General features: G+C 48.1%; 1 protein-coding gene across 1 annotated transcript; it reads left to right on the top strand.

Moving 5' to 3' along the window:
* The first annotated feature begins 9711 nt into the window (after positions 1-9711).
* Positions 9712-18835, top strand: LOC126517103 (uncharacterized). The gene is made up of 7 exons (XM_055078260.2): positions 9712-10036; positions 10894-10966; positions 11287-11381; positions 14323-14424; positions 14684-14734; positions 17344-17403; positions 18731-18835. Exons 1-7 carry the CDS (start codon positions 9977-9979, stop codon positions 18833-18835), a joined length of 546 nt encoding a protein of 181 aa, XP_054934235.2. The 5' UTR covers positions 9712-9976.
* The last annotated feature ends 2495 nt before the right edge of the window (positions 18836-21330 follow it).

Below are 21330 nucleotides of genomic sequence, written 5' to 3' on the forward strand. Positions count from 1 at the left end.
CTATTTACGAGGTTTTTGTAGTAGTAAGTAAAATATGGTTACATTAATGCATCTGGGCACTTGAAGCATTTGTCACGTGGTCATCTCTCAAGAGTTCGCAGCCGACATGCGTACCTTGGAAGCAGCTGCGATCCAGTACATGATGACGATGAGCGTTAGAAACCGTAGCGACGTGTAGGTGGTGCCCATGATCCAGATGTACGGACGTCCTGCGTGACGCTTACTTCAGCATTCGTAACAGTGTAATTACAGGTGCATTGCAAAAGAGATTAAAAAAAAAGTTAGTTGTAAGTGCAGCGCTCTTAGAGTGTCGTCTACTATTCTCTTCTTTCAGTCGTGCTTCTTTGTTCGCTGCCACCCTCCCACTCAGGATGGACCGGATCGTTTACGTACATCTTTAAAAGTGGGATAGGCGAGTCGACCAATTTCTTGGAAGGTGGTTTGACGGAGCTCGCCTCGACGCTCTCTCGGCCCGACCCACTAGTATTTGATGTCAACTCGACGACCGGTTTTCTGCCCTATAAGCTGGCTCGGCACAGTTTTTCGGGTGAGCGTAGTACCACATAACTACAGTGTCGGCGTGGATGGTCATCAAAGCCACGACTTTGTGCTCGGAATCGGAATGTCAAAAGACTGACGCACGGAGACTTACTGTGGTAATCCGTGTTCCTGGCCGTGACGACAGTAGACGTCGCTTCCGAAACCATCGCCAGAAAGGTGATGAACTGCACGGGTGAAGCGCGGACAAACTCGTATTGCAGTAAAAACGTCTAGGAAACGCGCTTTCCACAGTCGTGCAACTTTGTTTCAGCTGAAGCTGCATAAGAACTTTTTTAAATATACAGATACAACCCGTCGAGTACACCACACAGCACCCTGCTGCATGTCTCCCATCACTCTCATCATCGCTTCAACATCCAGTAGCCCAAGTAGTACAAGGGGCCCGCAATTCAATAAATATCGCTCTCTATCCCACTCAATCTCTCCCCGTCCAAGTAAACAACCTTGTCGGAGTAACCACTGAACATGCGTCCCGCCAGCAAGAACGAGATGACCGTTCCTTTACGAACGTTCGAAAAAAGTAGTGGCCTCCATTCTCCCTGCCGAAAATGCAGAATAAGCTCAGTCAGAAGGCGCAAAGCCCCCCCCCCCCCCTCCCCCCCCCCATATAGTCTCATTCTGCGGCCTTAACTCCATCGAACTGGTAAATGGCATTTCATCCTCCATCTACTGCGAAAAAGAAAAATAATAATAATAAAGCTGCTAACACTATGCCGGAAACATCTTATTGCGCTAGTTTAGGGAAGCAGTTCGTGAAAGTAAGACCATGAACAACAGATATTTCCTTTCTTGAACCTTCCTCCACCTTGCTATATTTCGTGGAACTGATTTGCCGTATTCAATGTTCCTAAGCTTTGAGTTGTCGATTTATTTCGCCTTGCTCTGCTATCTGCTTGCCCCCGAAAGATGATCGCCCCTGAAAGTCGTTGGTTTCGGGCTCGATTCTCAGGCCAGGACGAATTTCTCTTCAACTTCGAAGATTTCTTTCTGTCAAACTCGTATGGGTTTCATCTCTAGCTTTGTGCTATTCATTTGGATGGAACACCGTTTTTTTTTATTCTTGAACGTTCAACCAACCTTGCCGGCTTCCGAAGAAATGATCTGCCGCATTCAGGAATGAGGGCGAGCATGGTGAAGGCTACCTGGCGCTTCACCTGTTCACTCTTGTTTCTCTACGTATACCTTTGGGCGAGCTGTTTCCTTAGACTAGAGCAAAATGTACAACCCCAAAAGTCAGCCCACTTTCAAGTGTCGTTGTCGTTACGCCGGAAATATATTTTGTGTCATGTTCTGACTGGATAGGGAGAATTGATGCTTACAAATGCGCTCGCGTGTATAGAACTGACAGTTGGACGAATCGTTAAAGGTTCGTGTCTTTCTGTGGCGCCGTTTCAAAGAAATGCGCATATAGAGTTGCTGCGCATCCTGACCACGACCGCAAACCCTCTCAACACCAAAGACGGGACGGCGTCCGACGATTTGCGAGAGCAGACTTGTTGCTGTGGACTTCGCGCATTGAGGCGTGGTTAGAGGCGCTGTATTTTAGCAGTTCTTATTGCGAACAATTCCCCTCTTCGCGAAAACAGAAATGATTTGTGGACAAAGCTATGGGGCGATACATTTTCGTACCAAAGTTGCACTCTCTCTCTGTTTTGTGTACGGAAGAGGGAGCTGCTGTAGGAACTGCTGGTGGGAAAGGTGGTCTACGTGCTGCCCAGAATTTTTCCGGTACAATGTCTCGTTCGAGCCGGAGCAGTTATTGCGCAATAATTGCCGTGCATGGAGTTACTCACCCCGTAAAGTACCATCATTACTCGAATGCTATCCTTCGTCTCGAAGAAGTACCAGATCGCTTCGTAGCCCTTCTTTGCCATTCTCGGAACGGCAGGATAACTTCGTCCCTTCTACTTGGGCCTCAATTACTACACATACCCACTACGGAGGAAAGGTCAACGACCTAGCAGTAGGGATAGAAGTCATCTTAAAACACATAGGAAAGGTATTATGAACTTGAATGGCCGTAAACTGGCCGCTACCGTAGAACAGTGTCTATGCCGTTGCGTTACTAACTTTGAAGTTGCGGTTTCAATACCGGCATCGGCATCCCCATTTAGTTGGATGCGAAATGCAAGAACACTCGTATACTTAGATGTCATCGTCATCATAATCATCATCGTCATGACCAATGTCAGGTCCATTTCGTTGGCGTCTTGCCACAGGTTGCGTCCTTTGGTAGTGTCGTAGACGTAAGCCCAGGTGTCGTACGGTGCGTTGAAGTCACAGAGGACGACCGAGGGTCGAGGGCGGGCCAAGTCGGTCGCTTTCTTGAGGCCAAGTCGGTCGCTTTCTTGCATTCACATGTCCTTCACTCTAACGTATTTGCCGAACCATGTTCACTGGAACTCAATAAAATGGCAAAAGTGTTTGTTTTACATGGCACTATTTCACATCTGCGTAGAATATTACACTTGTAAAAGATTTGACTTTTTGGTACTGCATGTTCTTGCCAACACTTCCGTGCTTACTGGCGTTCGATGCCAAGTGAAATAAAATTTTTGACTTAGTTCCATAGTGTACATAATGCAGCGTCTGAATTCTTTTGCATTTGATGTGCCTCCAGCGATTTTCAGCATACGTGCAGCACGCTGACAGCCTCGGAGGCCATGGTGCTAGATCGTGTCCGCTCATCGCACACACCGCTTATAAGTTCTAAAGAACATACGACATTGCCAGCTCTGCTGCGTTGCTGAGATTTCTAACGGTGATACTAGTGGTAGGTAACCATTTGAAACATCGTAGTCGGCGTTTAAGACGATTTGAGTTCTTTTTATTCTAGTTCCCGCTAAGCCTTCTATTACAAGCACGCGACGAACATTAAATTAGAGAGGAGGTGGACTACCTTCCGCTCGGCAGAGACTCTGTCCCACTCCCTTGATAAGAGAAATGCTATTCTTTAATTCGGGACCTGTCGGTATATTGGTAGGTTTGTGCGCCTCGATAGACATTTGTCTCGTAAGCTTATTAAATATGTAATTGAATTCTGCCGATTTGCTAGGAAATGTGCGTCCTTTATATTTAGCGTGAAAATTCGTGGGCCTCCTCTGTTTCTGTTTCTTACCCAGCCAAAATTGATGAAAAATTTACGAGCGTAGTAGTGAGTTCAACTATCGACTGCGGCGGCAGTACTTCGATTGGTGGTGAAATGAAAAAAAATTCTGGTGAAGGAACTGGCTGTAGAAGAACTATTACAGTAAATTTTTGAGGGCGCTCGGAGGCTTCCAGTTTTTTAGAGCGCAGCTTTTAGGAGCCCGTTCCTGGGGTGAGCGTCAGCGTCTATCGTAACCAAGCGAACGAGCACGGCGAAGATGAAAGAGCGAACGCGAAGCGCAGCGCGGGATGGAAAGCGGTGACACCGAAGAGAGCGCGAGAAGGAAAGTGGAGGAGGAGGGTATGGCGATAGCGTGAGAAGAAAAGTGCAGTGGCGCGCAAGGCGGGGGATCTAAGGTGACGATGACTACGAGATGGCGCCAAAGTAGCGCGCATCGTCTGTTCACCGACGACGCCACTGATAGCACATATGAAATCAAAGCAATGCATGAGTGGAAGTCTGTCTGCGGCGTCTGCTGTGAATTGCGCCCACGCGTCACCCACGCGCTGCCTCTCGCAATCCCCCGATTAGCGAGGCAGTCGCGCACAACGTCGCTCCGTTTCCAACGTGGCGCACGATACAGATTGTCCGCGCTAGCCACGCTCTCACAGCATTTTCTAACATAGTGTACCTACATAATCATAATACAAAACATTGACGCGCATAGTTCTTTATCGAATTTTATCGAATGTTATCGATAGTTCTATTCGTTGGCTCTTGTCACCAAAGCTTCTTATAATCTAATTGTATGCCCGACACGAATTGTGTAGTACCTTCTGAAATACCGGGTGTTTCAGCGAACACATTCAAAAATGTTTAAGGGTTGCCTGTGGCAGATAGAACAATTCTAGTTCATTAGTTGGTCTACTAGGTGGACATTACTTGCACAAAAATTGAAATGCAAAATCGAATAATCAGCAAAAGTTCACTAATTATGTTTAACTAATTACCTTATGATGCGTATTGCACTTTACAAATTCTAGCTGTGGAGTTCGCAAGGCGGATCCACTTGGAACAAATTCTCAGCATGACACCAGTTTCATGAAAGTAATTCCCGAAATTTCGGTAGAAATGCCTTGGCGTCCCAGTTACTTTGTTAACAAAACGGCATTTTACGCATTGAAGCACAAAAGTAACTGGAACGCCAATCCATTTCTCCGCAAAATTCTGTAATTATCATCTCAAAAATGGTGTCATGTTGAGAATTAGTTCCAAGCGGTTCCGCCTTGCGAACTCCACGGCTACAGTTAGTAAATTGCAATATAGTCTATAAGGAAATTAGTTAAAAACCTAATTAGTCAATTGTTAATAAGTGGATTAGGCATTCCAATTTCTTGTGCAAGTAACGTCTGCCTCTTCGAGTAGACCACCCTATGAAGTAGAATTGTGCTCCCCCCCCCCCCGCACCCCTGCCACAGGCAACCTTTAAGAAGTCTCGAATGTTCGCTTAGAAGTTGCGAAGAAATGTTCGCTTAAACACCCTGTGTAGCGCCAAGATATCGGGAAATGAAAACACGCACGGAGCTGCGCCCAAATTTAGCCTTAGAGAGAGTATCGTAGTCGTTGGTGAATTTTTTTCTAGGATCAGGTGTTTAACCCCCAATCAGGTTTTTAACCCCCAAAAATGAATAGTCCTAATCACAGCGATCAAAATAAAATCCACGTCCCTGCACTAAGGCGTGTCCCATGGCTTTCTGTGCAATATTGGGATGCCTAGAAACTCCACAGTTTTCAGCTATTTGGCCCATCACCAGCTGTGTCGACGTGTGCAAGTCGCCCTAGGAGACCCGAAAGGGGCGCGCTGGCCGATCGCATGGACGCCCTAGAGCGTCCGGTGATCGCAAATAATCCGTCGATAACTCCAACGCAGGTCGTTGTTCCGAACGCGTCGTTGTAGCCCTGTAATCAGGGCTACAAGCACGCGTCAGAGTGGGGGGCACTATTTAAGTGCACCTCTGCTTACAGCTGGTACCTCAGAAAATTTGACTAATCATGGATAGTTCCAATGAGGAGTTCAGAATTGGGCAATGGAACTGCAGGGGAACTCCAATAAGAGGGCTCCGTTGCAGCAATATTTTAGATCGCTAGCTAACAAACCACAAGTAACAGCATTACAGGAAACCCTCGTCTCTGCCGCATCCCTCTCTGGTTATCGGGCCGTCTCTGTGCAGCCCGGAGGTCGGGGAGTGTGCACGTTAGTTGACAGGAGGCTTACACACTTGTCTCACGACCTGAAGCTGGCGAGTTCCAAGGTCGAATACGTCATGGCGGAGGTTCTGCTCAACACGAGACAAAGCAGCCAGCGGAGAAACAGCGCGTTTATACACAACATCTACAGCAATCCTAGGGACTCGCGACAGCAGTTCAGAACGATTCTCAAGAAGTCCGTCGACCTGGCCGGCACCCATCCCCTGGTCGTCGTCGGGGATTTCAACGCACCGTACGGAGTGTGGGGGTACGTCTACTACACGAGCAAGGGCCGGGGTCTGTGGCAGAACGCCAACGAAATGGACCTCACGCTCATCACGGACAAGGCGTTCCCCAACCGAATTGGCGCCTCGGTGAGCCGGGACACCACCACCGATCTGGCGTTCGTGGAGAAGGTCGAGGGAGCCGAGTGCAGTAACACCGCAATAAATTTTGGTAGCGACCATTACGTGCTCGAGACCCGCGTCGAAGTCGCCCGAAGTAAATCCAGAGTTCACCGTCATGGACTGGGAGCATTTTCGCAAGCTCCGCGGCAACGACAGCGCACCCGTCCCCAATGACCTGGAAGATTGGTGCGAGCGAATCAAGAGTGACGCCGAGTCATCCACGAAGAAGATCGTCAGCGACCTGGAGATAGAGAGGATGGACAGCAGGCTAGCCCATCTGATCGAGGCCAAGCAGGCGCTGCTTCTGGGATGGAAGGGACAAAAGTTTAACGGAAGATTGAGGAAAGAGATCTCCGAGCTTAACAAGGTCATCGAAGATCACTGTCGGACCCTCGGCAAGCAGCAATGGGACGACGTCTGGTACTCGATCGACTTGCAGATGCGTAACGGAAAGTCCTGGGGCATGCTTAAACATCTCCTCAATGAGGGCAGCACCAGATCCAATCAGACACACGCTCGCCAGAGCCCCGCACGAAGCTACCACATCCTGTTCCGGGGACGAGCTGGTTTCTAAGCTCATGGAGAAGTACTTTCCCGTAAAACACGGAGACGAAGAAGTCCGGTTTCCCGACTACCTCTGCCCAGCCCGTCCAGAATTCGACGAAGCAATGGTAGACCGCCAACGTCGTCCTGATCCCCAAACCCGGCAAGGCTCCGAACGTGGACAACCTCCGACCCATCTCTCTCCTCCTGCGTCGGGAAAGTGTCGGGGCACGTCTTCCTCAACAGACTAAACAGATATCTCGAACAGAGCAACATCTATATTAACAACATAATTGGCTTCCGTGCCGGCCTCTGGTCGCAGAACGCCATGAAGATGATCAAACATCAAATCATCGACGGCAGTAGCAGGGACACCAGGGCCCTGCTCGGACTCGACCTCGAGAAAGCGTTTGACAACGTTCTCCACGAATATATTCTAGCCTGCGTCGCAGACCTCGAGCTGGGCCCCAGACTATATAACTACGTCCGTTCGTTCCTGACGGAGAGGAAAGCGAAGCTGCGGATCGGCGACTTTGTCTCCAACGAGGTGCTCCTGGGCCCACGGGGCACGCCGCAAGGGTCGGTCATTTCGCCTGCTCTCTTCAACATCTGCATGGTCGGCCTCTCGAGGAATCTGGCCCAAGTTGAATGTATCAAACACACCATCTACGCCGACGACATCACGATCTGGTGCACCGGCGGTAGAGAAGGTCAAGTGGAAAGCGCCATGCAAGAAGCAGTAGACGTCACGGAGCAATACCTGCCACCCTCCAGACTCAGATGCCCCTCACCAAATCTGAGCTTCTGCTTTATAGAAAACAAAAAAGGCGGCAGACCCAAAGGTTGGAAACTGGTCTCGGAAAGTGACATTCACCTGTTCACTCGGAGCGGTGACTCGATACCCAGGGTCGACACAATCACAGTCCTGGGTATGTTGATCGAATCAGGTGGCGGCAACGGCACTGCGTTGCGCAAGATGATTGAGAAGACCGACAATGCTTTTCGCCTCGTGCGAAGGGTCACGAACAGACATCGTGGCCTCAAGGAGGACAACCTGCTTCGGCTCATCAACGTCTTTGTGCTGTGTCACTTCACCTACACGGTGGCCATACACAACTGGCTCAGAGCCGAGCGGGAAAAGCTTAATGCCCTTATTAGAAAATTTGTCAAGAGAGCCCTCAGGCTGCCCATCAGAACGCATACCGAGGACCTCCTTCTGCTGGGCACACACAACACCATGGAGGAGATAGCCGAGGCTCAGGAACAGGCCCAGCTAACTCGGCTGACCACCACGCCGGCCGGCAGGCGTATTCTAGAGGAGATCGGACTCGCACCGACCTTGAACTTGGCTGAAAATACCCAAATTCCCAGAGAAATAGGGGAGAAGGTCGTGGTCGCCCTTTGCCCCTCAACGTTTATTACGTTCACAACGCAGGTATGCGCGAGGCAAGAGCATTGAATATACCGAAGCAAATAAGCAAGGACAAGATCGAAGCAAGCTTCGTGGACACAGCTGCATACCGAGACGGCAATGCTCTTGCGGTTTCCGTCGTGGACGCGCTGGGCAAAGTCATCAACTGTGCTTCCGTCCGGACGAAGAACCCCTAGGGGGCCGAACAACTGGCCATTGCACTCGCCATGCAAGACGGTCGGTGAGAAAGGGTCTATAGCGATTCGAAAGTGGCCTTAAGGGAATTCCGGAAAGGACGGGTAGTCCGGCAGGTACTTCAAATTCTGACAGGCGCCAAACACGGCGACACCTCCAGACACTCCATCCTTTGGTTCCCTGCCCACATCGGGGCGATTGAACGGGTTCCTCTGAACCTCAACGAGTCTGCCCACGAGGCTGCGCGTGGCTTTACTGACTGCGCTGCCCTCGGATCGGGCGACTCTCTCCCCGGACACAGAGACGCTCCTATCATGGAGAGTGAACTTATTAAATTCTTTTACTTAGAAAGAAGGGTTTTCCCGCCGCCTCACTCCAAGCTAAGCAGGCCGCAGGTGGTTACGTTCAGACTCTCGCAAACGAACTCCTACCCAAATCCGGCGTCCCTTAACAGCATATATCCCGAGATTTATCCGAATTGTTCTTGCGTGGCCTGTGGTGAGGTTGCTACTTGGCCTCAAATGCTCTTTGAGTGCGTACCGCTGGGCCCGAAGTTCACCAAGGAAGAGTGGAACGCGTTCCTGCGAAATCCTGTCTTTGAGGACAAATCCTGGTCGTCCAGTGCGCCCGCGATCGGGCCGGCAGATTAGATGTGTCACTCCGCTCGTGGGATTAGCCCGGTGCGCGTTTTATCGCGTTTTGCTGGAGCCAATAAAAGTTTATTCATTCACTCACTCCCTTCATGATAATGATGCCCAGGCTATGGCACGTACTCACAACGAAAGATTGCCAAAGAAGCGGGCGATACACTTAAATTAAAGATAAACGAGGTGCAATAATAAAGGTAAAGAAGCATTAAAAGAATAGACAGAAGGGAAATCGTGCAGCCCTGCTTTGACAGAAAAAAAAGAAAAGAAAGTGGTCAAAGAAAATAATTCACCGACGAACACTGGCTCGCCGTAAGTGGCAAGATAGATAGATAGATAGATAGATAGATAGATAGATAGATAGATAGATAGATAGATAGATAGATAGATAGATAGATAGATAGATAGATAGATAGATAGATAGATAGATAGATAGATAGATAGATAGATAGATAGATAGATAGATAGATAGATAGATAGATAGATAGATAGATAGATAGATAGATAGATAGATAGATAGATAGATAGATAGATAGATAGATAGATAGATAGATAGATAGATAGATAGATAGATAGATAGATAGATAGATAGATAGATAGATAGATAGATAGATAGATAGATAGATAGATAGATAGATAGATAGATAGATAGATAGATAGATAGATAGATAGATAGATAGATAGATAGATAGATAGAAAAGCAGGCAGGCTCAAAATGCCTGGAGTAGGCAAAGAATGCTAATCGCATTAAAATAATTACCCAGGGCCGGACTAGCGCCCCTTAACTTTAGCTGCGCTCCGCGAGTAGCTGATTTCCAGCGTGAGTATAGAAGATATAGAAGCAGAAGAAGACGAAGAGGAACAGCTGTCTTCCGTCATGGAATGCTGCACGGCGTCTACCAGAAACTGTGCTAGGAGAATGGGCGTCGCGTACGCGGTAAGAACCAGGATGATTCATTAACGTGCTTTTACTGGTAAGTCGCGCATCCAGGCCATCGTTGAAAGAAACGAATCCACTGCAGGTGTACGAACATCGCTCAACCCTTGACTGCATCTGAATTTGTCAGCGAAGCCCCTAGAGAAAAAAAAAGAAAAAAGAAATAGAAAGAAGAAACCCTGGTCGGGGGGGGGGGGGGGGCGAGGTGTTGCCGAATAAGTTTCCCACCTTAATTTCAGCAGAACCCGTCTCACGATCAGTGTCGACGTTAGTACGATTCGCATTGAAGCAATATGGCGACATACTTGTGTTGCGCTCCTATAAGCACGAGGTTGCGGGGTCAAACCCGGCCGCGACGGCCGTATCTCAATGTGGGCGAAATACAAAAACCGCCCGTGTGCCGTGCATTGGAGGCACGTTAAGGATCTCCCAGTCATCAAATTCTATCTGTAGGCCCCAGCTACACCATGCGTCATAATGAAATCATTGTTTTTGGCGCGTGGAACACCAGCATTGAAATTGCGACACTCCGTGCCGCCGACGCCGAAGCTCGTCACCTGTGAGGCAAGCGCTGCAGTCGGTATACAAGACAGTTTTAGCAGAGCGTTAACGCATACCGCTTCGCTAATATGTGTGGCATAGTATCCGTCTTGCATAAGTACTTGTTGGAAGACGACTCTCGTCATTTGACCTAGTAGTTGGAGAGCGCCATGGGCTTCTGCATAACTGCTGCTCGCCGTATAATTGAGCTAAGGCAATCAAATAATCACTGGAGCCCGTCAGTTGCTCTGTTCTTCGCTGGTACGACACGGGTGCATGTCGTGGCAGATCATGCAGCATCTCTTTCGGCTTCGTAGGTGGTGATGCTCGTGGTCCTGGCTGTGCAGACGGGGTTCATGTGCAATGCGGCGATGGAGTGCGAGGCGAATAGTAAGCGCACAGCCGCCGCCGCTATTTTGTTACTGCTACCGCTGCGGCTGCTCCTCCTCTTCCTCACACTAGTACTACTACTACTATCATTGCTACTACTACTATTACTACTACTACTACTACTACTACTACTACCATTGCTACTACTACTACTACTACTACTACTACTACTACTACTACTACTACTACTTCTACTACTACTGCTGCTGCTGCTGCTGCTGCTACTGCTGCGGCTCCTCCCCCTCCTCTAACTATACTGGTGTCGTAGTAGTTCGTGCATAAGGGTGGCAGCTCGCGTCAACAACCCACGGTACGCGCAGGACGCCAGTACGTTTGGATGTCCTGGGGCTTCAGCTGTTTCCTGAGCGCGGCACACGTAGGGTTCATTGTCACCTGGATCGTCGCTGCCGGCACGGTGCGTATACGGGGATAGAGAAGCATGAATTACGATGCATTAGAGCAACAAAAGCCTTACACGTGATGTATTGATGTGAAGAAATTCTGCATGTACGCTTCGTGCTGCCTGTGACCCCTCCCCCTTTCTGCTCTGCTATTTTGGCAGTGAGGGGAATAAACAAATAAATACGAACTCAGTGGTGATTTAGCGGTAAATGCGAGCATCTAATGCGTGAGCATTACGTCCCACCTCTTTGAGGTCCCAAATCCATGGTTTAAACCGCGTTCACCAAACTGCAAAGTGCTGTTCACGACCTCACTCAATGCAGGACCCTACTCTTCGAGGAGCCAAATGCAACTACGGTGGTCCAGAACAGACCACCGTCACATATAAAACTTGCACGTACGCACGCACGCACGCACATGCACAGCGTTGGGCTGCTGCTTGTCGTGCCAACAAGGGCAACACAGTATAGTGCGTGTCCTAACCATTTGTTGCCTTTTTGATCATGGCCGTTGACTGTTCACCTGCCTGAGTTTGCGCAGTGTCTACATGTTTTATTTATATGTGACACATTCGACCAATATATATATATATATATATATATATATATATATATATATATATATATATATATATATATATATATATATATATATATATATATATTCAGTCTGCTATCGCCATTTTACGCCGCTATACTTGTATCATTGTTGTGGTCACTAGCCAAAACGTCAGAAGTGCAAAACAACGCGCAAAAACAACGCAGGTCATAGCATTCTATTCTATGAAAGTGTGGCTCCAGGGCCAGCGCGATGCCTACGCTGAACAAGTGAATATATATATAAAATCATCAGCCAATTTTATGACCACTGCAGGACGAAGGCCTCCCCCTGCGATCTCCAAATACCCCTGTCCTGCGCCAACCGATGCCAACTAGTGCCCGCGAATTTCCTAATTTCGTTGCCTCACTTAGTCTTCTGCCGTCCTCGACTTCGTTTCCTTTCTCTTGGTACCCGTTCTGTAACCCTAATGGTCCAACGGTTATCTAACCTGGGCATTACATGACCTGCCCAGCTCTGTTTTTTTTCCCTTAATGTCAATTAGAATATCGGCTATACCCGTTTGCTCTCTGATCCAAACCGCTCTCTTTCCGTCTCTTATCGCTATGCCTAGCATTCTTCGTTCTATCGCTCTTTGCGCGGTCCATAACTTGTTCTCAAGTTTCCTTGTCAGTTTCCAAGTCTCTACCCCATATGTCAGCACCGGTAAAATGCACTGATTGTACACCTTCCTTTTCAATGATAATGGTAAGCTTCCACTCAGGAGCTGACAAAGTCTGCCGAATGCGATTCAACCCATTTTTATTCTTCTATGGATTTCCTTCTCATGATTAGGATTCCCTGTGATTAATTGACCTAGCTAAACGTACTCCTTCACAGACTCTAGAGGCTGACTTGCGATCCTGAACTCTTGCTTCCTTGACCGGCTATATTATATGTAGGGTGTTCGAGCTAAGTTTAGTCAGAGCTTAAAAATATGCAAATGCCACCTAGCTGGACAGAACAAAAGTGTTGTTTCCCGTCGCTTGGCCATGCGCAATTTTTTCTTCATTCCGCCTAATTAGGCAATTAGTGTTAATTATTCAACTCCTCAAATTATAATTAGATTGAACGTGTCAATGACAAAATTGTAGAACGACATGAAAAACTCCCGATACAGCTTTCTGTTGCTCAATACGTGCTATATGAAAGTGTCTTTCGGAGTGTGAAAGAATCCCGGAAACACACGCCAAGTGCCTCGAGCGGCCAGTCGCGCAGCAATTTTGCGTGCATTCGCGGGTTTCTTTCACGCTCAGAAAAACACTTTTATGTAGCACGTATCGAGGAACAGAAAGCTGTATCGGGAGTTTTTTCATGTCGCTCTACAATTTTCTCATCGACGCTCTTCATCCAATTATAATTTTGGTGAGTTGATAAATCAAATAAGACTTATCCTCTAATTAGGCTGAATGAAAAAAAAAATAATTTGAGTACCTCTAAGCGACGGTAAACAACATAACCCTGGTTCTGTCCAGCTACGTGGCATTCGCATATATTTAAACTCTGTCCCACCCTGTGTATGCACCTGTACCACGTGACTAGATTCCCACACTACAGACACTCGTAATGCTTAGTCTATAATAACTTTTCTCATAAAACACAGTGGAGCGTATTATCGTAGAATGCCCTCAAAGTGACCAGGAGATGGTTCGCCCCCGTGATCGTTTAAACAACCTTGACAAACGTCCCCTCACAGGTAGCGAAGTGTCGTCATGCCCCGATAAGCAGATCCATATACATGTACTCTCAACGCCCGCTGTATTTTTTTTTTGTCACGATGGACTGCCTATGAGTATCAGTATATGTCTGCCCTGCTGTTGCTTTCTCTTGACCGCATTGTCCTTTCTGCAGTCATGCTTATGAGCAAACACGGATGCTGCAAATATGTACACATGCGAAACACTTTCGTGCACTACGCCCCCTTCTAGTGTAATTAGTTACTGTCCCAATTACTGGATTTAATTACAGTATTTCTGTTTTAAAAGGCAGCGTTTGATCTCGGTGTTGCGTGCAGCGTGGCGTGCCATGTTTCACTTGTTATACGTAAGCACATGCGTTGGCCTGCCGACTTGCGTTCGTGTTTCTACCGCGTGCTGTTTCGTTTTTGCTAGTTCGCGTTCTTTACCGTCTGTATTATTTTTTTCTGAGAAGTGCATATTTGAAATTTTGGGATAGCTGGTCCTAAAGGAGCCTCTGGTCCCATTTTTTCTCATTTTAAAATAAAAGAAAGCAACGACGAAGCCGACAGAAATCTATAGGCGTTGCCTTACGGCACGGTTCTTGTCAGAGGAGCATTTGTCGGCAAGCTGTCAGCAGGGACACAGTGTAACGCGAGCCCTGGTCCCGTGTGCGCGCAGAACAACGTGCGGTGGATGACTATATGCGTCATGGGCGTTGCGGTTCGTCTCGTGGGTGTCGTCGTCTACTTCACGATTAACGTCATCGTAGACGCCAATACGGTGAGACAACATTGCAGGCCTACGCACGTCGTCGCTTTACGCTTTGCGGAACTGTTATGTTGTTTTCAAAAGATGAAGCGCCAACACAGGCAGCGCTCTAAGAAAGAAGAATGACAGGACAAGACGCTTGTCCTGTGATTGTTTTTTTCTCAGTGTGCTGTCTCTGTTCGCGCTTCACCTTTTGAAAGCCATGAACCAACTAGCCCCACAACGTGTTCTACTGTTGTACTGTCTAACTACCGAAAAAATTCCATTTCAGAAGCCGACCATTGCCGAAATTTACGCCCTGTACGTTTTGCATGGTGAAGAGGTAAGAGCTCCAAGACCCGTCTCGCAATGGCGCATAGTATCAGGAGAATACGGTACGGTAGCACTGTTTAGGACACGGAAAAGTTGGATAAAGAATGAATAAAAGAGCGGAGCTGATCGATTCCCCCTAAGGGAACACGGTCGTGTGTTAAAAACGCCGTACGTTAAACTTGCGCTGAAGTCATCGGGCATAATAGGGCGACTAAGGTTGCCCAACATGATTTGTACAATGTATTGAGCTTACACGTGTCTACATTCTCTTCCCCGATTTTGACATCGGAAAGTCCAACTTGATCCGTTGAAACGGTTAGCAAGGCGAATTGATTAGCTGTAGCAATTCCGCTGGCCTGCTCGGTGCTGTCCCGCGCCGCTTACAGCCTCGGCAAGTCTTGACGGAATGGGCGACGCTGTCGCTCAGGCGGGGCCAGTCATGCTTCTCTTGAATCCTCGTAAGAGTACGGGAGAATTCGGCGGACCCTTCCGTTACATGATCATGAAGGCCGCGCAGATACATCCGGCCGTAGTGCACAAGGCTCAACGATAACGTAGTTTTCGCGGACTGGTGAGAAATCCTCCATTACGAAGATGTCATTCTGAAATGAAAGCGAAGACAATGCGACAAAGTTGGTCTTGATATCGAACTACTTAATAATGATTCGTAGGTCTGTGTCTGCTCGTTGCTATTCGGCGAAGTCGTATGCGCTTATTATCCCCAGGAAGATGTCGTCATCCTGTTTGTCTAGCGGCAGAGGCTCAACAGGGGCACGACACAGGCAGCCGGCATCGGGACCCTTCCGTACGGACTTTTAGATCACGGTTATGTTGAACTTCTGGAGTTTCCGACTCCACCGTGCGAGGCACCCCCTTAGATTACACCTTAACCGGAATTCATGCAAGACACTCATTTTCTGTCGTGGAGTATTTGGCTTACGCTTTCGACAACGACCGGCCAGGGTAAGCCATAACCTTCTCAAGGCAGTCTTCTCTTTCTACAAGTACGGCGCCGAGACCTACAGGGTATACTCACGTCGGTGTTGATTTCGATTTGGGCTTCAAGCACCTCCACCAGATGCCAGGTTGCATAGTGACGGTGACAAACCGGACAGTGGCAAAACCGAGTCAGAAATTTAACCCTTTATTGGATGAACTAGTGCCACGGAATTCAAGCGACACTCCAAGCACAATGATGGCGGCGAGCCCATTCGTCGTTCGTCAGAATCTCAAGCACAGGTCGAAGGCGTCGGCTATTTATGCATGACTCACCGTGTACATTCCGGCGAAATCGCTGGTGCTGGTGCAAAAGTATTCGCGTCGCGTATGCCATGAGGCTCGTCTATAATGTAAACATGTTTTAATCTTTCTATTCTATTTACGACATTAGCGCTCCATGTTTGATCGAAATTATTCGGGTCACTCCCACTTCGCCTGTGTAACACTACGTCATGAAAACCCGGAACACTCGGCACACTCGGCACTTTAATGTGACGATTTCGCATTAAAAATGCCTTATTACACCGAACAAAAATGATTTTCAAGGAAGTTAGCAGCCTTTGGCGTTCTCGTTCTGAATGGAATAGGAAATGACTCCCCGCTGATGGCTCTGGCGCTGGTTACTGGGAGCCACCGGCAAAAACGTAATAAAAAGGAACTCCAATGCGGAATAACCAGCTGCAATTACAGTACATTCTTAGTGAAACACCGTGGACTTATTTAGCCTATGCCCAAGCCAATGAAGTTGCGTAAAACGGTGTTTGCTCACTTCTGTCTTGCTCTTTCGCAGTTTGCCTTGTGATGTCAGCAAATACAATATTTCTCAATCGAAACTAAACCTCGGAAGCCAAAACCTCCAGTTCGAACACAGAAATGCGCCTCGCAGAGACTGTCAGCCGTTTCCACAGCGGCTGCCATCTGCAGGCGCTGAATGACGTAGTAGGTGGGATGCTGAATCGACGCCTATATCGCTGCGGACATTAAGATAGCAGTGCTTGCGTTCATTTCGAAATGTACTTGAACTACTTTTGCGTTGAAAGGTTATAGTACACATATTCTTGCTTTGAGAACTACGAAATTGGTTCAGCGTTAGGAGTTTCTGTCGACAATAAGGTTGCTATACGGCTCCATAAGAAGCAAAAATTACGCAGAAACCATCCAAGATGGATATCCAAATAAGTGAATAGTTGTTATTGCGCCAAATGATCCGCAGATCAGTGAAATATAAGGAATGTACAACAAAGAGTGCGAAGATATTTTGCTTAAAGCTGTAATAATTTTTTTTTGCTTGATGCGTGAATTAGTTACGTAATGTATCGGACAAGTAAAAACAAAGGGCCTTCACAAAGCAACCAATATCACGGGGAGCTGCACTGCCGCGATTGTAGGTGTTTCCGAATTCTTAAGCGACACTTCTGCCGCCAGCAGACATAAAAAGGGCCGCTCCCCACATTATCACTGAAGCTGCACCAAGGGCAGGTGACGAAGATTGTGTTAAGAGGCCATCGGTAGATAGGCATTGCTGTTTGACAGCGCAGCTCTTAGTCGCCCGTACGTGCGTTGAGCGCTGGCGTCGCTCGGCGTATGTATGTTGATTTCGTGTTTGTTTCATGTTTACAGCACATTTCGGCTTCTCATCAACTACCGGTATATCCATTTCTAGTACTAATGGCACTAGAGGTGAGCCTTCCGTTCGAACTCCTTTTCTTCTGTTAAGCTTACGCGCCGAAAATCGCGCGCATTCAACCGCACTTATTGGTTTGATTCTGGAAGCTGAGTACAGAGACTGTCGTTTAATAGCCCAATAATATCGTGGGAAAATGTGATTTCGCACTTGCCGTTGCTCTGTTCTTACTGAAATTTTGCAGAAACGTCCCGTTCAATGGTCAGGATACTCCTATGGTGCGCATGGCACTGTTACTTACCTGGTTTTTACGTCGGATAAGCCAACTTGCCTTTTTCTGTCAGGAATAAGCAGATGCGAAAGCGGCGCTGGCATAAACTTGTGTCGCCGCCTTTCGGTAGCTGGGAAAAGCAGCCCTTGCGGCAGGGTTTCCGCTGGTTGCAGAGGGCCGGCCACAAAACTTAAGAACTGTGCAAAGCGCAAAATGAATTTCTCCTTTTTTTACGGTTTTCAGCAAGAAACGAACGTCCCTTCAACCTACAATAAACGGGCAGCATTTTCCTCCGCTTTCGTGGAGGTGCGTTTGTTGGGAACAAAGCTTGCACCACTCACAAACGGGCGAGTGCAGTATCACGTTGGTTTTGTGAGAACAACGATTCTTCTTTTGCAAGCGAAATCTGTGTTGTTTTATAAACGCCGACGCTCCGCCACTTCCTAGCGCGCAGTGTGGGTGCAGTGGTCGTCTGCTCTTCGCTCACGACAGTTGATCGTGGTAATAATTAGCACATTGCAAATATTCGGTGAAATAGCAAGTATGTAATGCGCTAGCTTAATTATCGTTCAACGCTGCCACCAATTCGAAATGACTCTTTCCTTTCTCGTTTAGCAGAGACGCCGCCAGAGTAACACTCGAAGCGGCGAGGAGCGTTTGCTCAATGTGTTACTGTGTTCAAGTGGTTTTCGATGGAGGAAAGGAGAGGTGCTAGATTCTGCAGCCTTATTGGGATAACGGCTTGGCACCTTCGGAAGGTGGGGACATGGTTCGAGAGAGAGAGTTGAGAGGTTGCATATGGTAGGGCTATGCCGAGAAAGAGAAAAGCACGGCCTCCACAAGGTGGTATAGTGGCTTGTGTGCGTGCACTTGAAGAGCTAGGTAGATCCGAGGATGCCGCTGAGGTTCACGGAGCAGTTCTAAAAGCTGCTATGCAGGTTTTAGGAGTCAAGGAACCCGAATATTCGGTGTAGGACTAGTAGGAGTCGCCTGAGGAACGTCTGACTTCGGTTACCCACGCCCGATAAGCATAGAGTGCTTCTGGAACGACCGGTTGCCAGTGACACTTTTGTTGATGTCTTTTTTTGTTTTTTGTTTTTGTTCTTACCCAGTGTTGGTTCCTAAGTGAAATGAAGAAGTACGTGGATATCTGTACGGCGGCGGTTGCCGCCAGGGAGAACGCGGCTGAAGCCGAGAGAAAGAGCCTCTCTCACTGACCCGTCTCTGTGGCTGTCGCCAAGACCAGCAGGAGCAAGCTCGACAACTGAGCGCCCTGACACGTCAGACACGGCTCCAAACTTTATTATATATAGTTCTACTGGCATGAAAACGGTTACACATCATAGCCGAATGGCAATAAAATAAAGCTCGAATCTTTCAAACTGGACAACGACGGCTTAAAATGCACACGCACACACGCGCGCGCACGCACGCACGCACGCACACGCACACAAAGAAAGTTGCCTGATCGTGATTATTAAAATCGTAATCGTCGTCGTCATCGGTCATAACAGGTGTCCTTACTGAAAATGTTGAAGTCGAGAACCTATGGGAGATTGATTTCTGTCACCACAGCATACAATATCAATACCGAAGGTTGCTTAAAATAAATTTAAATAATTAAATTTTGTTGTACGTGCGAGCCGTCCACGTCGATACGCCGCAACTCACGACATCTTAATCAATATGGGGCGTCTTGTAAACATTTGATGCATAAAAAAAAAACGCGTCCGTTCCGCCCGGTGTCAATGGACGTACAACTAAGCTTTTGCGGAGGTTAGACTAGCAACGGTGTGGAAGGGCGGCATATATCGTCATTCTTCTAGGACGTCCGCAAAAGGCAAGTGACTTGTTAAGCTAATGTTTAAAAGTAAATTGCTTCAGAAACTGCGTAATGTATAACTTGCACACTAGACGCGAACATGATAGCTTTGGACTGTAATACGGATATACGAGAAAACAATTGTTTCGCGCGAACTCGTAGACAAAGCCATTTTCCAGTTGCCGTACGTTGGAGTTCCGTTCTCATTCTTGTAGGCTGTCCGCCTAGCACAAGTAGGTTATTGAACTAATTGAATTGCTCAAAATGAACGGTGTCACAAAATTCGTAAGGTACGACTTGCGCAGAACCTCCAGATTGAGCCGCCGTCGTCGGTTCACCCTCGCACGCTTTCGCTCACACATACAACACACCGTGCGCGGCGACGGTGTTACCTCCCTTGTACTTTATACGGAACGTCACGGCGACGACGACGGCAGAAATGCGCCTGGAGTGTTAATTGTTACGATCGGCTAACCGGGGAAAGCGACCTTCCAGCGTCTCCTGCCCTACAGCGGCGAATCGCTTCCTGAAGCTCACAAAACGTCGCTTCGGGCAGACCAACGCCGACACCAAGGCGAGATACGTTTGACGGGTTTTTTGGACGGCACTTGGTCTCCAGCGACGATGCTAGGAACTCGTGGGAAGTACGATGTGCGCCGTTTCATTGCGGCCGCTGCTAGCCGTCCGAAAGTACGCAGCTAATTGCTGAGTCAGGAGCCAAGACGCGGAAATGAAAAAGTGACGCCCCTGTCTAAGAGCATTTCGTGAGCAAAGGTGCCGGAGAGATTGTGCGCGCTCTCGCCCTGACGGCGATTACGAGCCCTCCGATTGGGATATGGTGTTGTCGCGGATTTCCCTGGCCTAGGGATCTAGGAAGAACAGAGGGATTAAAAGCGGACACCTTTAATGTACGGTGTGTTGGTGTGCTCTGGCGTGCTGGAGTGTGTTAGTGCGCTTGTGTGCTCGCCGGAGAGACGTAGTCTGCTCATATGCTTAGATCATGTTACGAGAACGATGTACTGCGCTTCCTGCTCCAGTCAGTACGTGTACCGCTTGTTCTATGTAAATAGGTATGACTTTCCCATGTAAATAAGCCCCCTGTTCCGCTCCTCATCCTCTCAACCTCGTACTTATCACTAAAGAAACAACCCTCGTCAAGTAAACCGGACGACGGCGTGAGCCCGTTTAGCCTCGTGTGACTAACGTGGGCCAGCTACCCGTTACGAAACGCTCCGGTGGCGTAGGCTAGAGAGCGACCCTCTGTGCGACGCCAGACGCTGAGGCCACTATCGCCGGCTCCTACACTATATAATTGTTATCGCAATCAAATGCAACAGAACCCATCCCACGATGACTGTCGATGGCAATGCGTCTAGCATTGGATAAATATAGCGACACAACGTATTGCTTCCGTCGAAATTAGTTATGTAGTTTGAGTCGGTACGGCAGCGGGACTACTTTCTCGCGCTTCCCTAAGAACACTTGGCGCCATCTAGCGCCCCACCGCGAAGCCTGCAAGTGGCCTCCGACATACGTGTCGCGCCGGTTATAGCGAACGCTGAGATACGCGCCATACACCTTACACCGGCTGTTATCTCAAGGTGCAACTGGTCGCATTTACCACTGGGTGCTACGTGTCCATACTGCTCCGTTCCTGTGGTGGAAGCAGATGCATACCACTTAATATTGACATGTACGGGTTTACAATCGGAACGCTTGCGTCTCCTACTGCAAGCCGGCCTCCGCTACAGTGTGACAACCAGCTATGACCGCTGGATACATGACAGAAGATTCCACAAAACACTGCTTCAATTCATACACAACACAGGCCTCACAGCACACATATAATACACATATACGCACCCAGAATTATGCCTTAAGGGCAAGTCT

This window comes from Dermacentor andersoni, chromosome 3, assembly GCF_023375885.2.
Source record: "Dermacentor andersoni chromosome 3, qqDerAnde1_hic_scaffold, whole genome shotgun sequence".
Lineage (NCBI taxonomy): Eukaryota > Metazoa > Arthropoda > Arachnida > Ixodida > Ixodidae > Dermacentor > Dermacentor andersoni.

Excerpts from the sequence above, each read along its gene's own strand:
- LOC126517103 (XM_055078260.2), top strand. The coding sequence starts at position 9,977 with ATGGAATGCTGCACGGCGTCTACCAGAAACTGTGCTAGGAGAATGGGC. Across the intron at positions 14,425-14,683 it reads TCATCGTAGACGCCAATACG|AAGCCGACCATTGCCGAAAT; the intron begins GTGAGACAACAT and ends ATTCCATTTCAG. Across the intron at positions 14,735-17,343 it reads ACGTTTTGCATGGTGAAGAG|CACATTTCGGCTTCTCATCA; the intron begins GTAAGAGCTCCA and ends TCATGTTTACAG.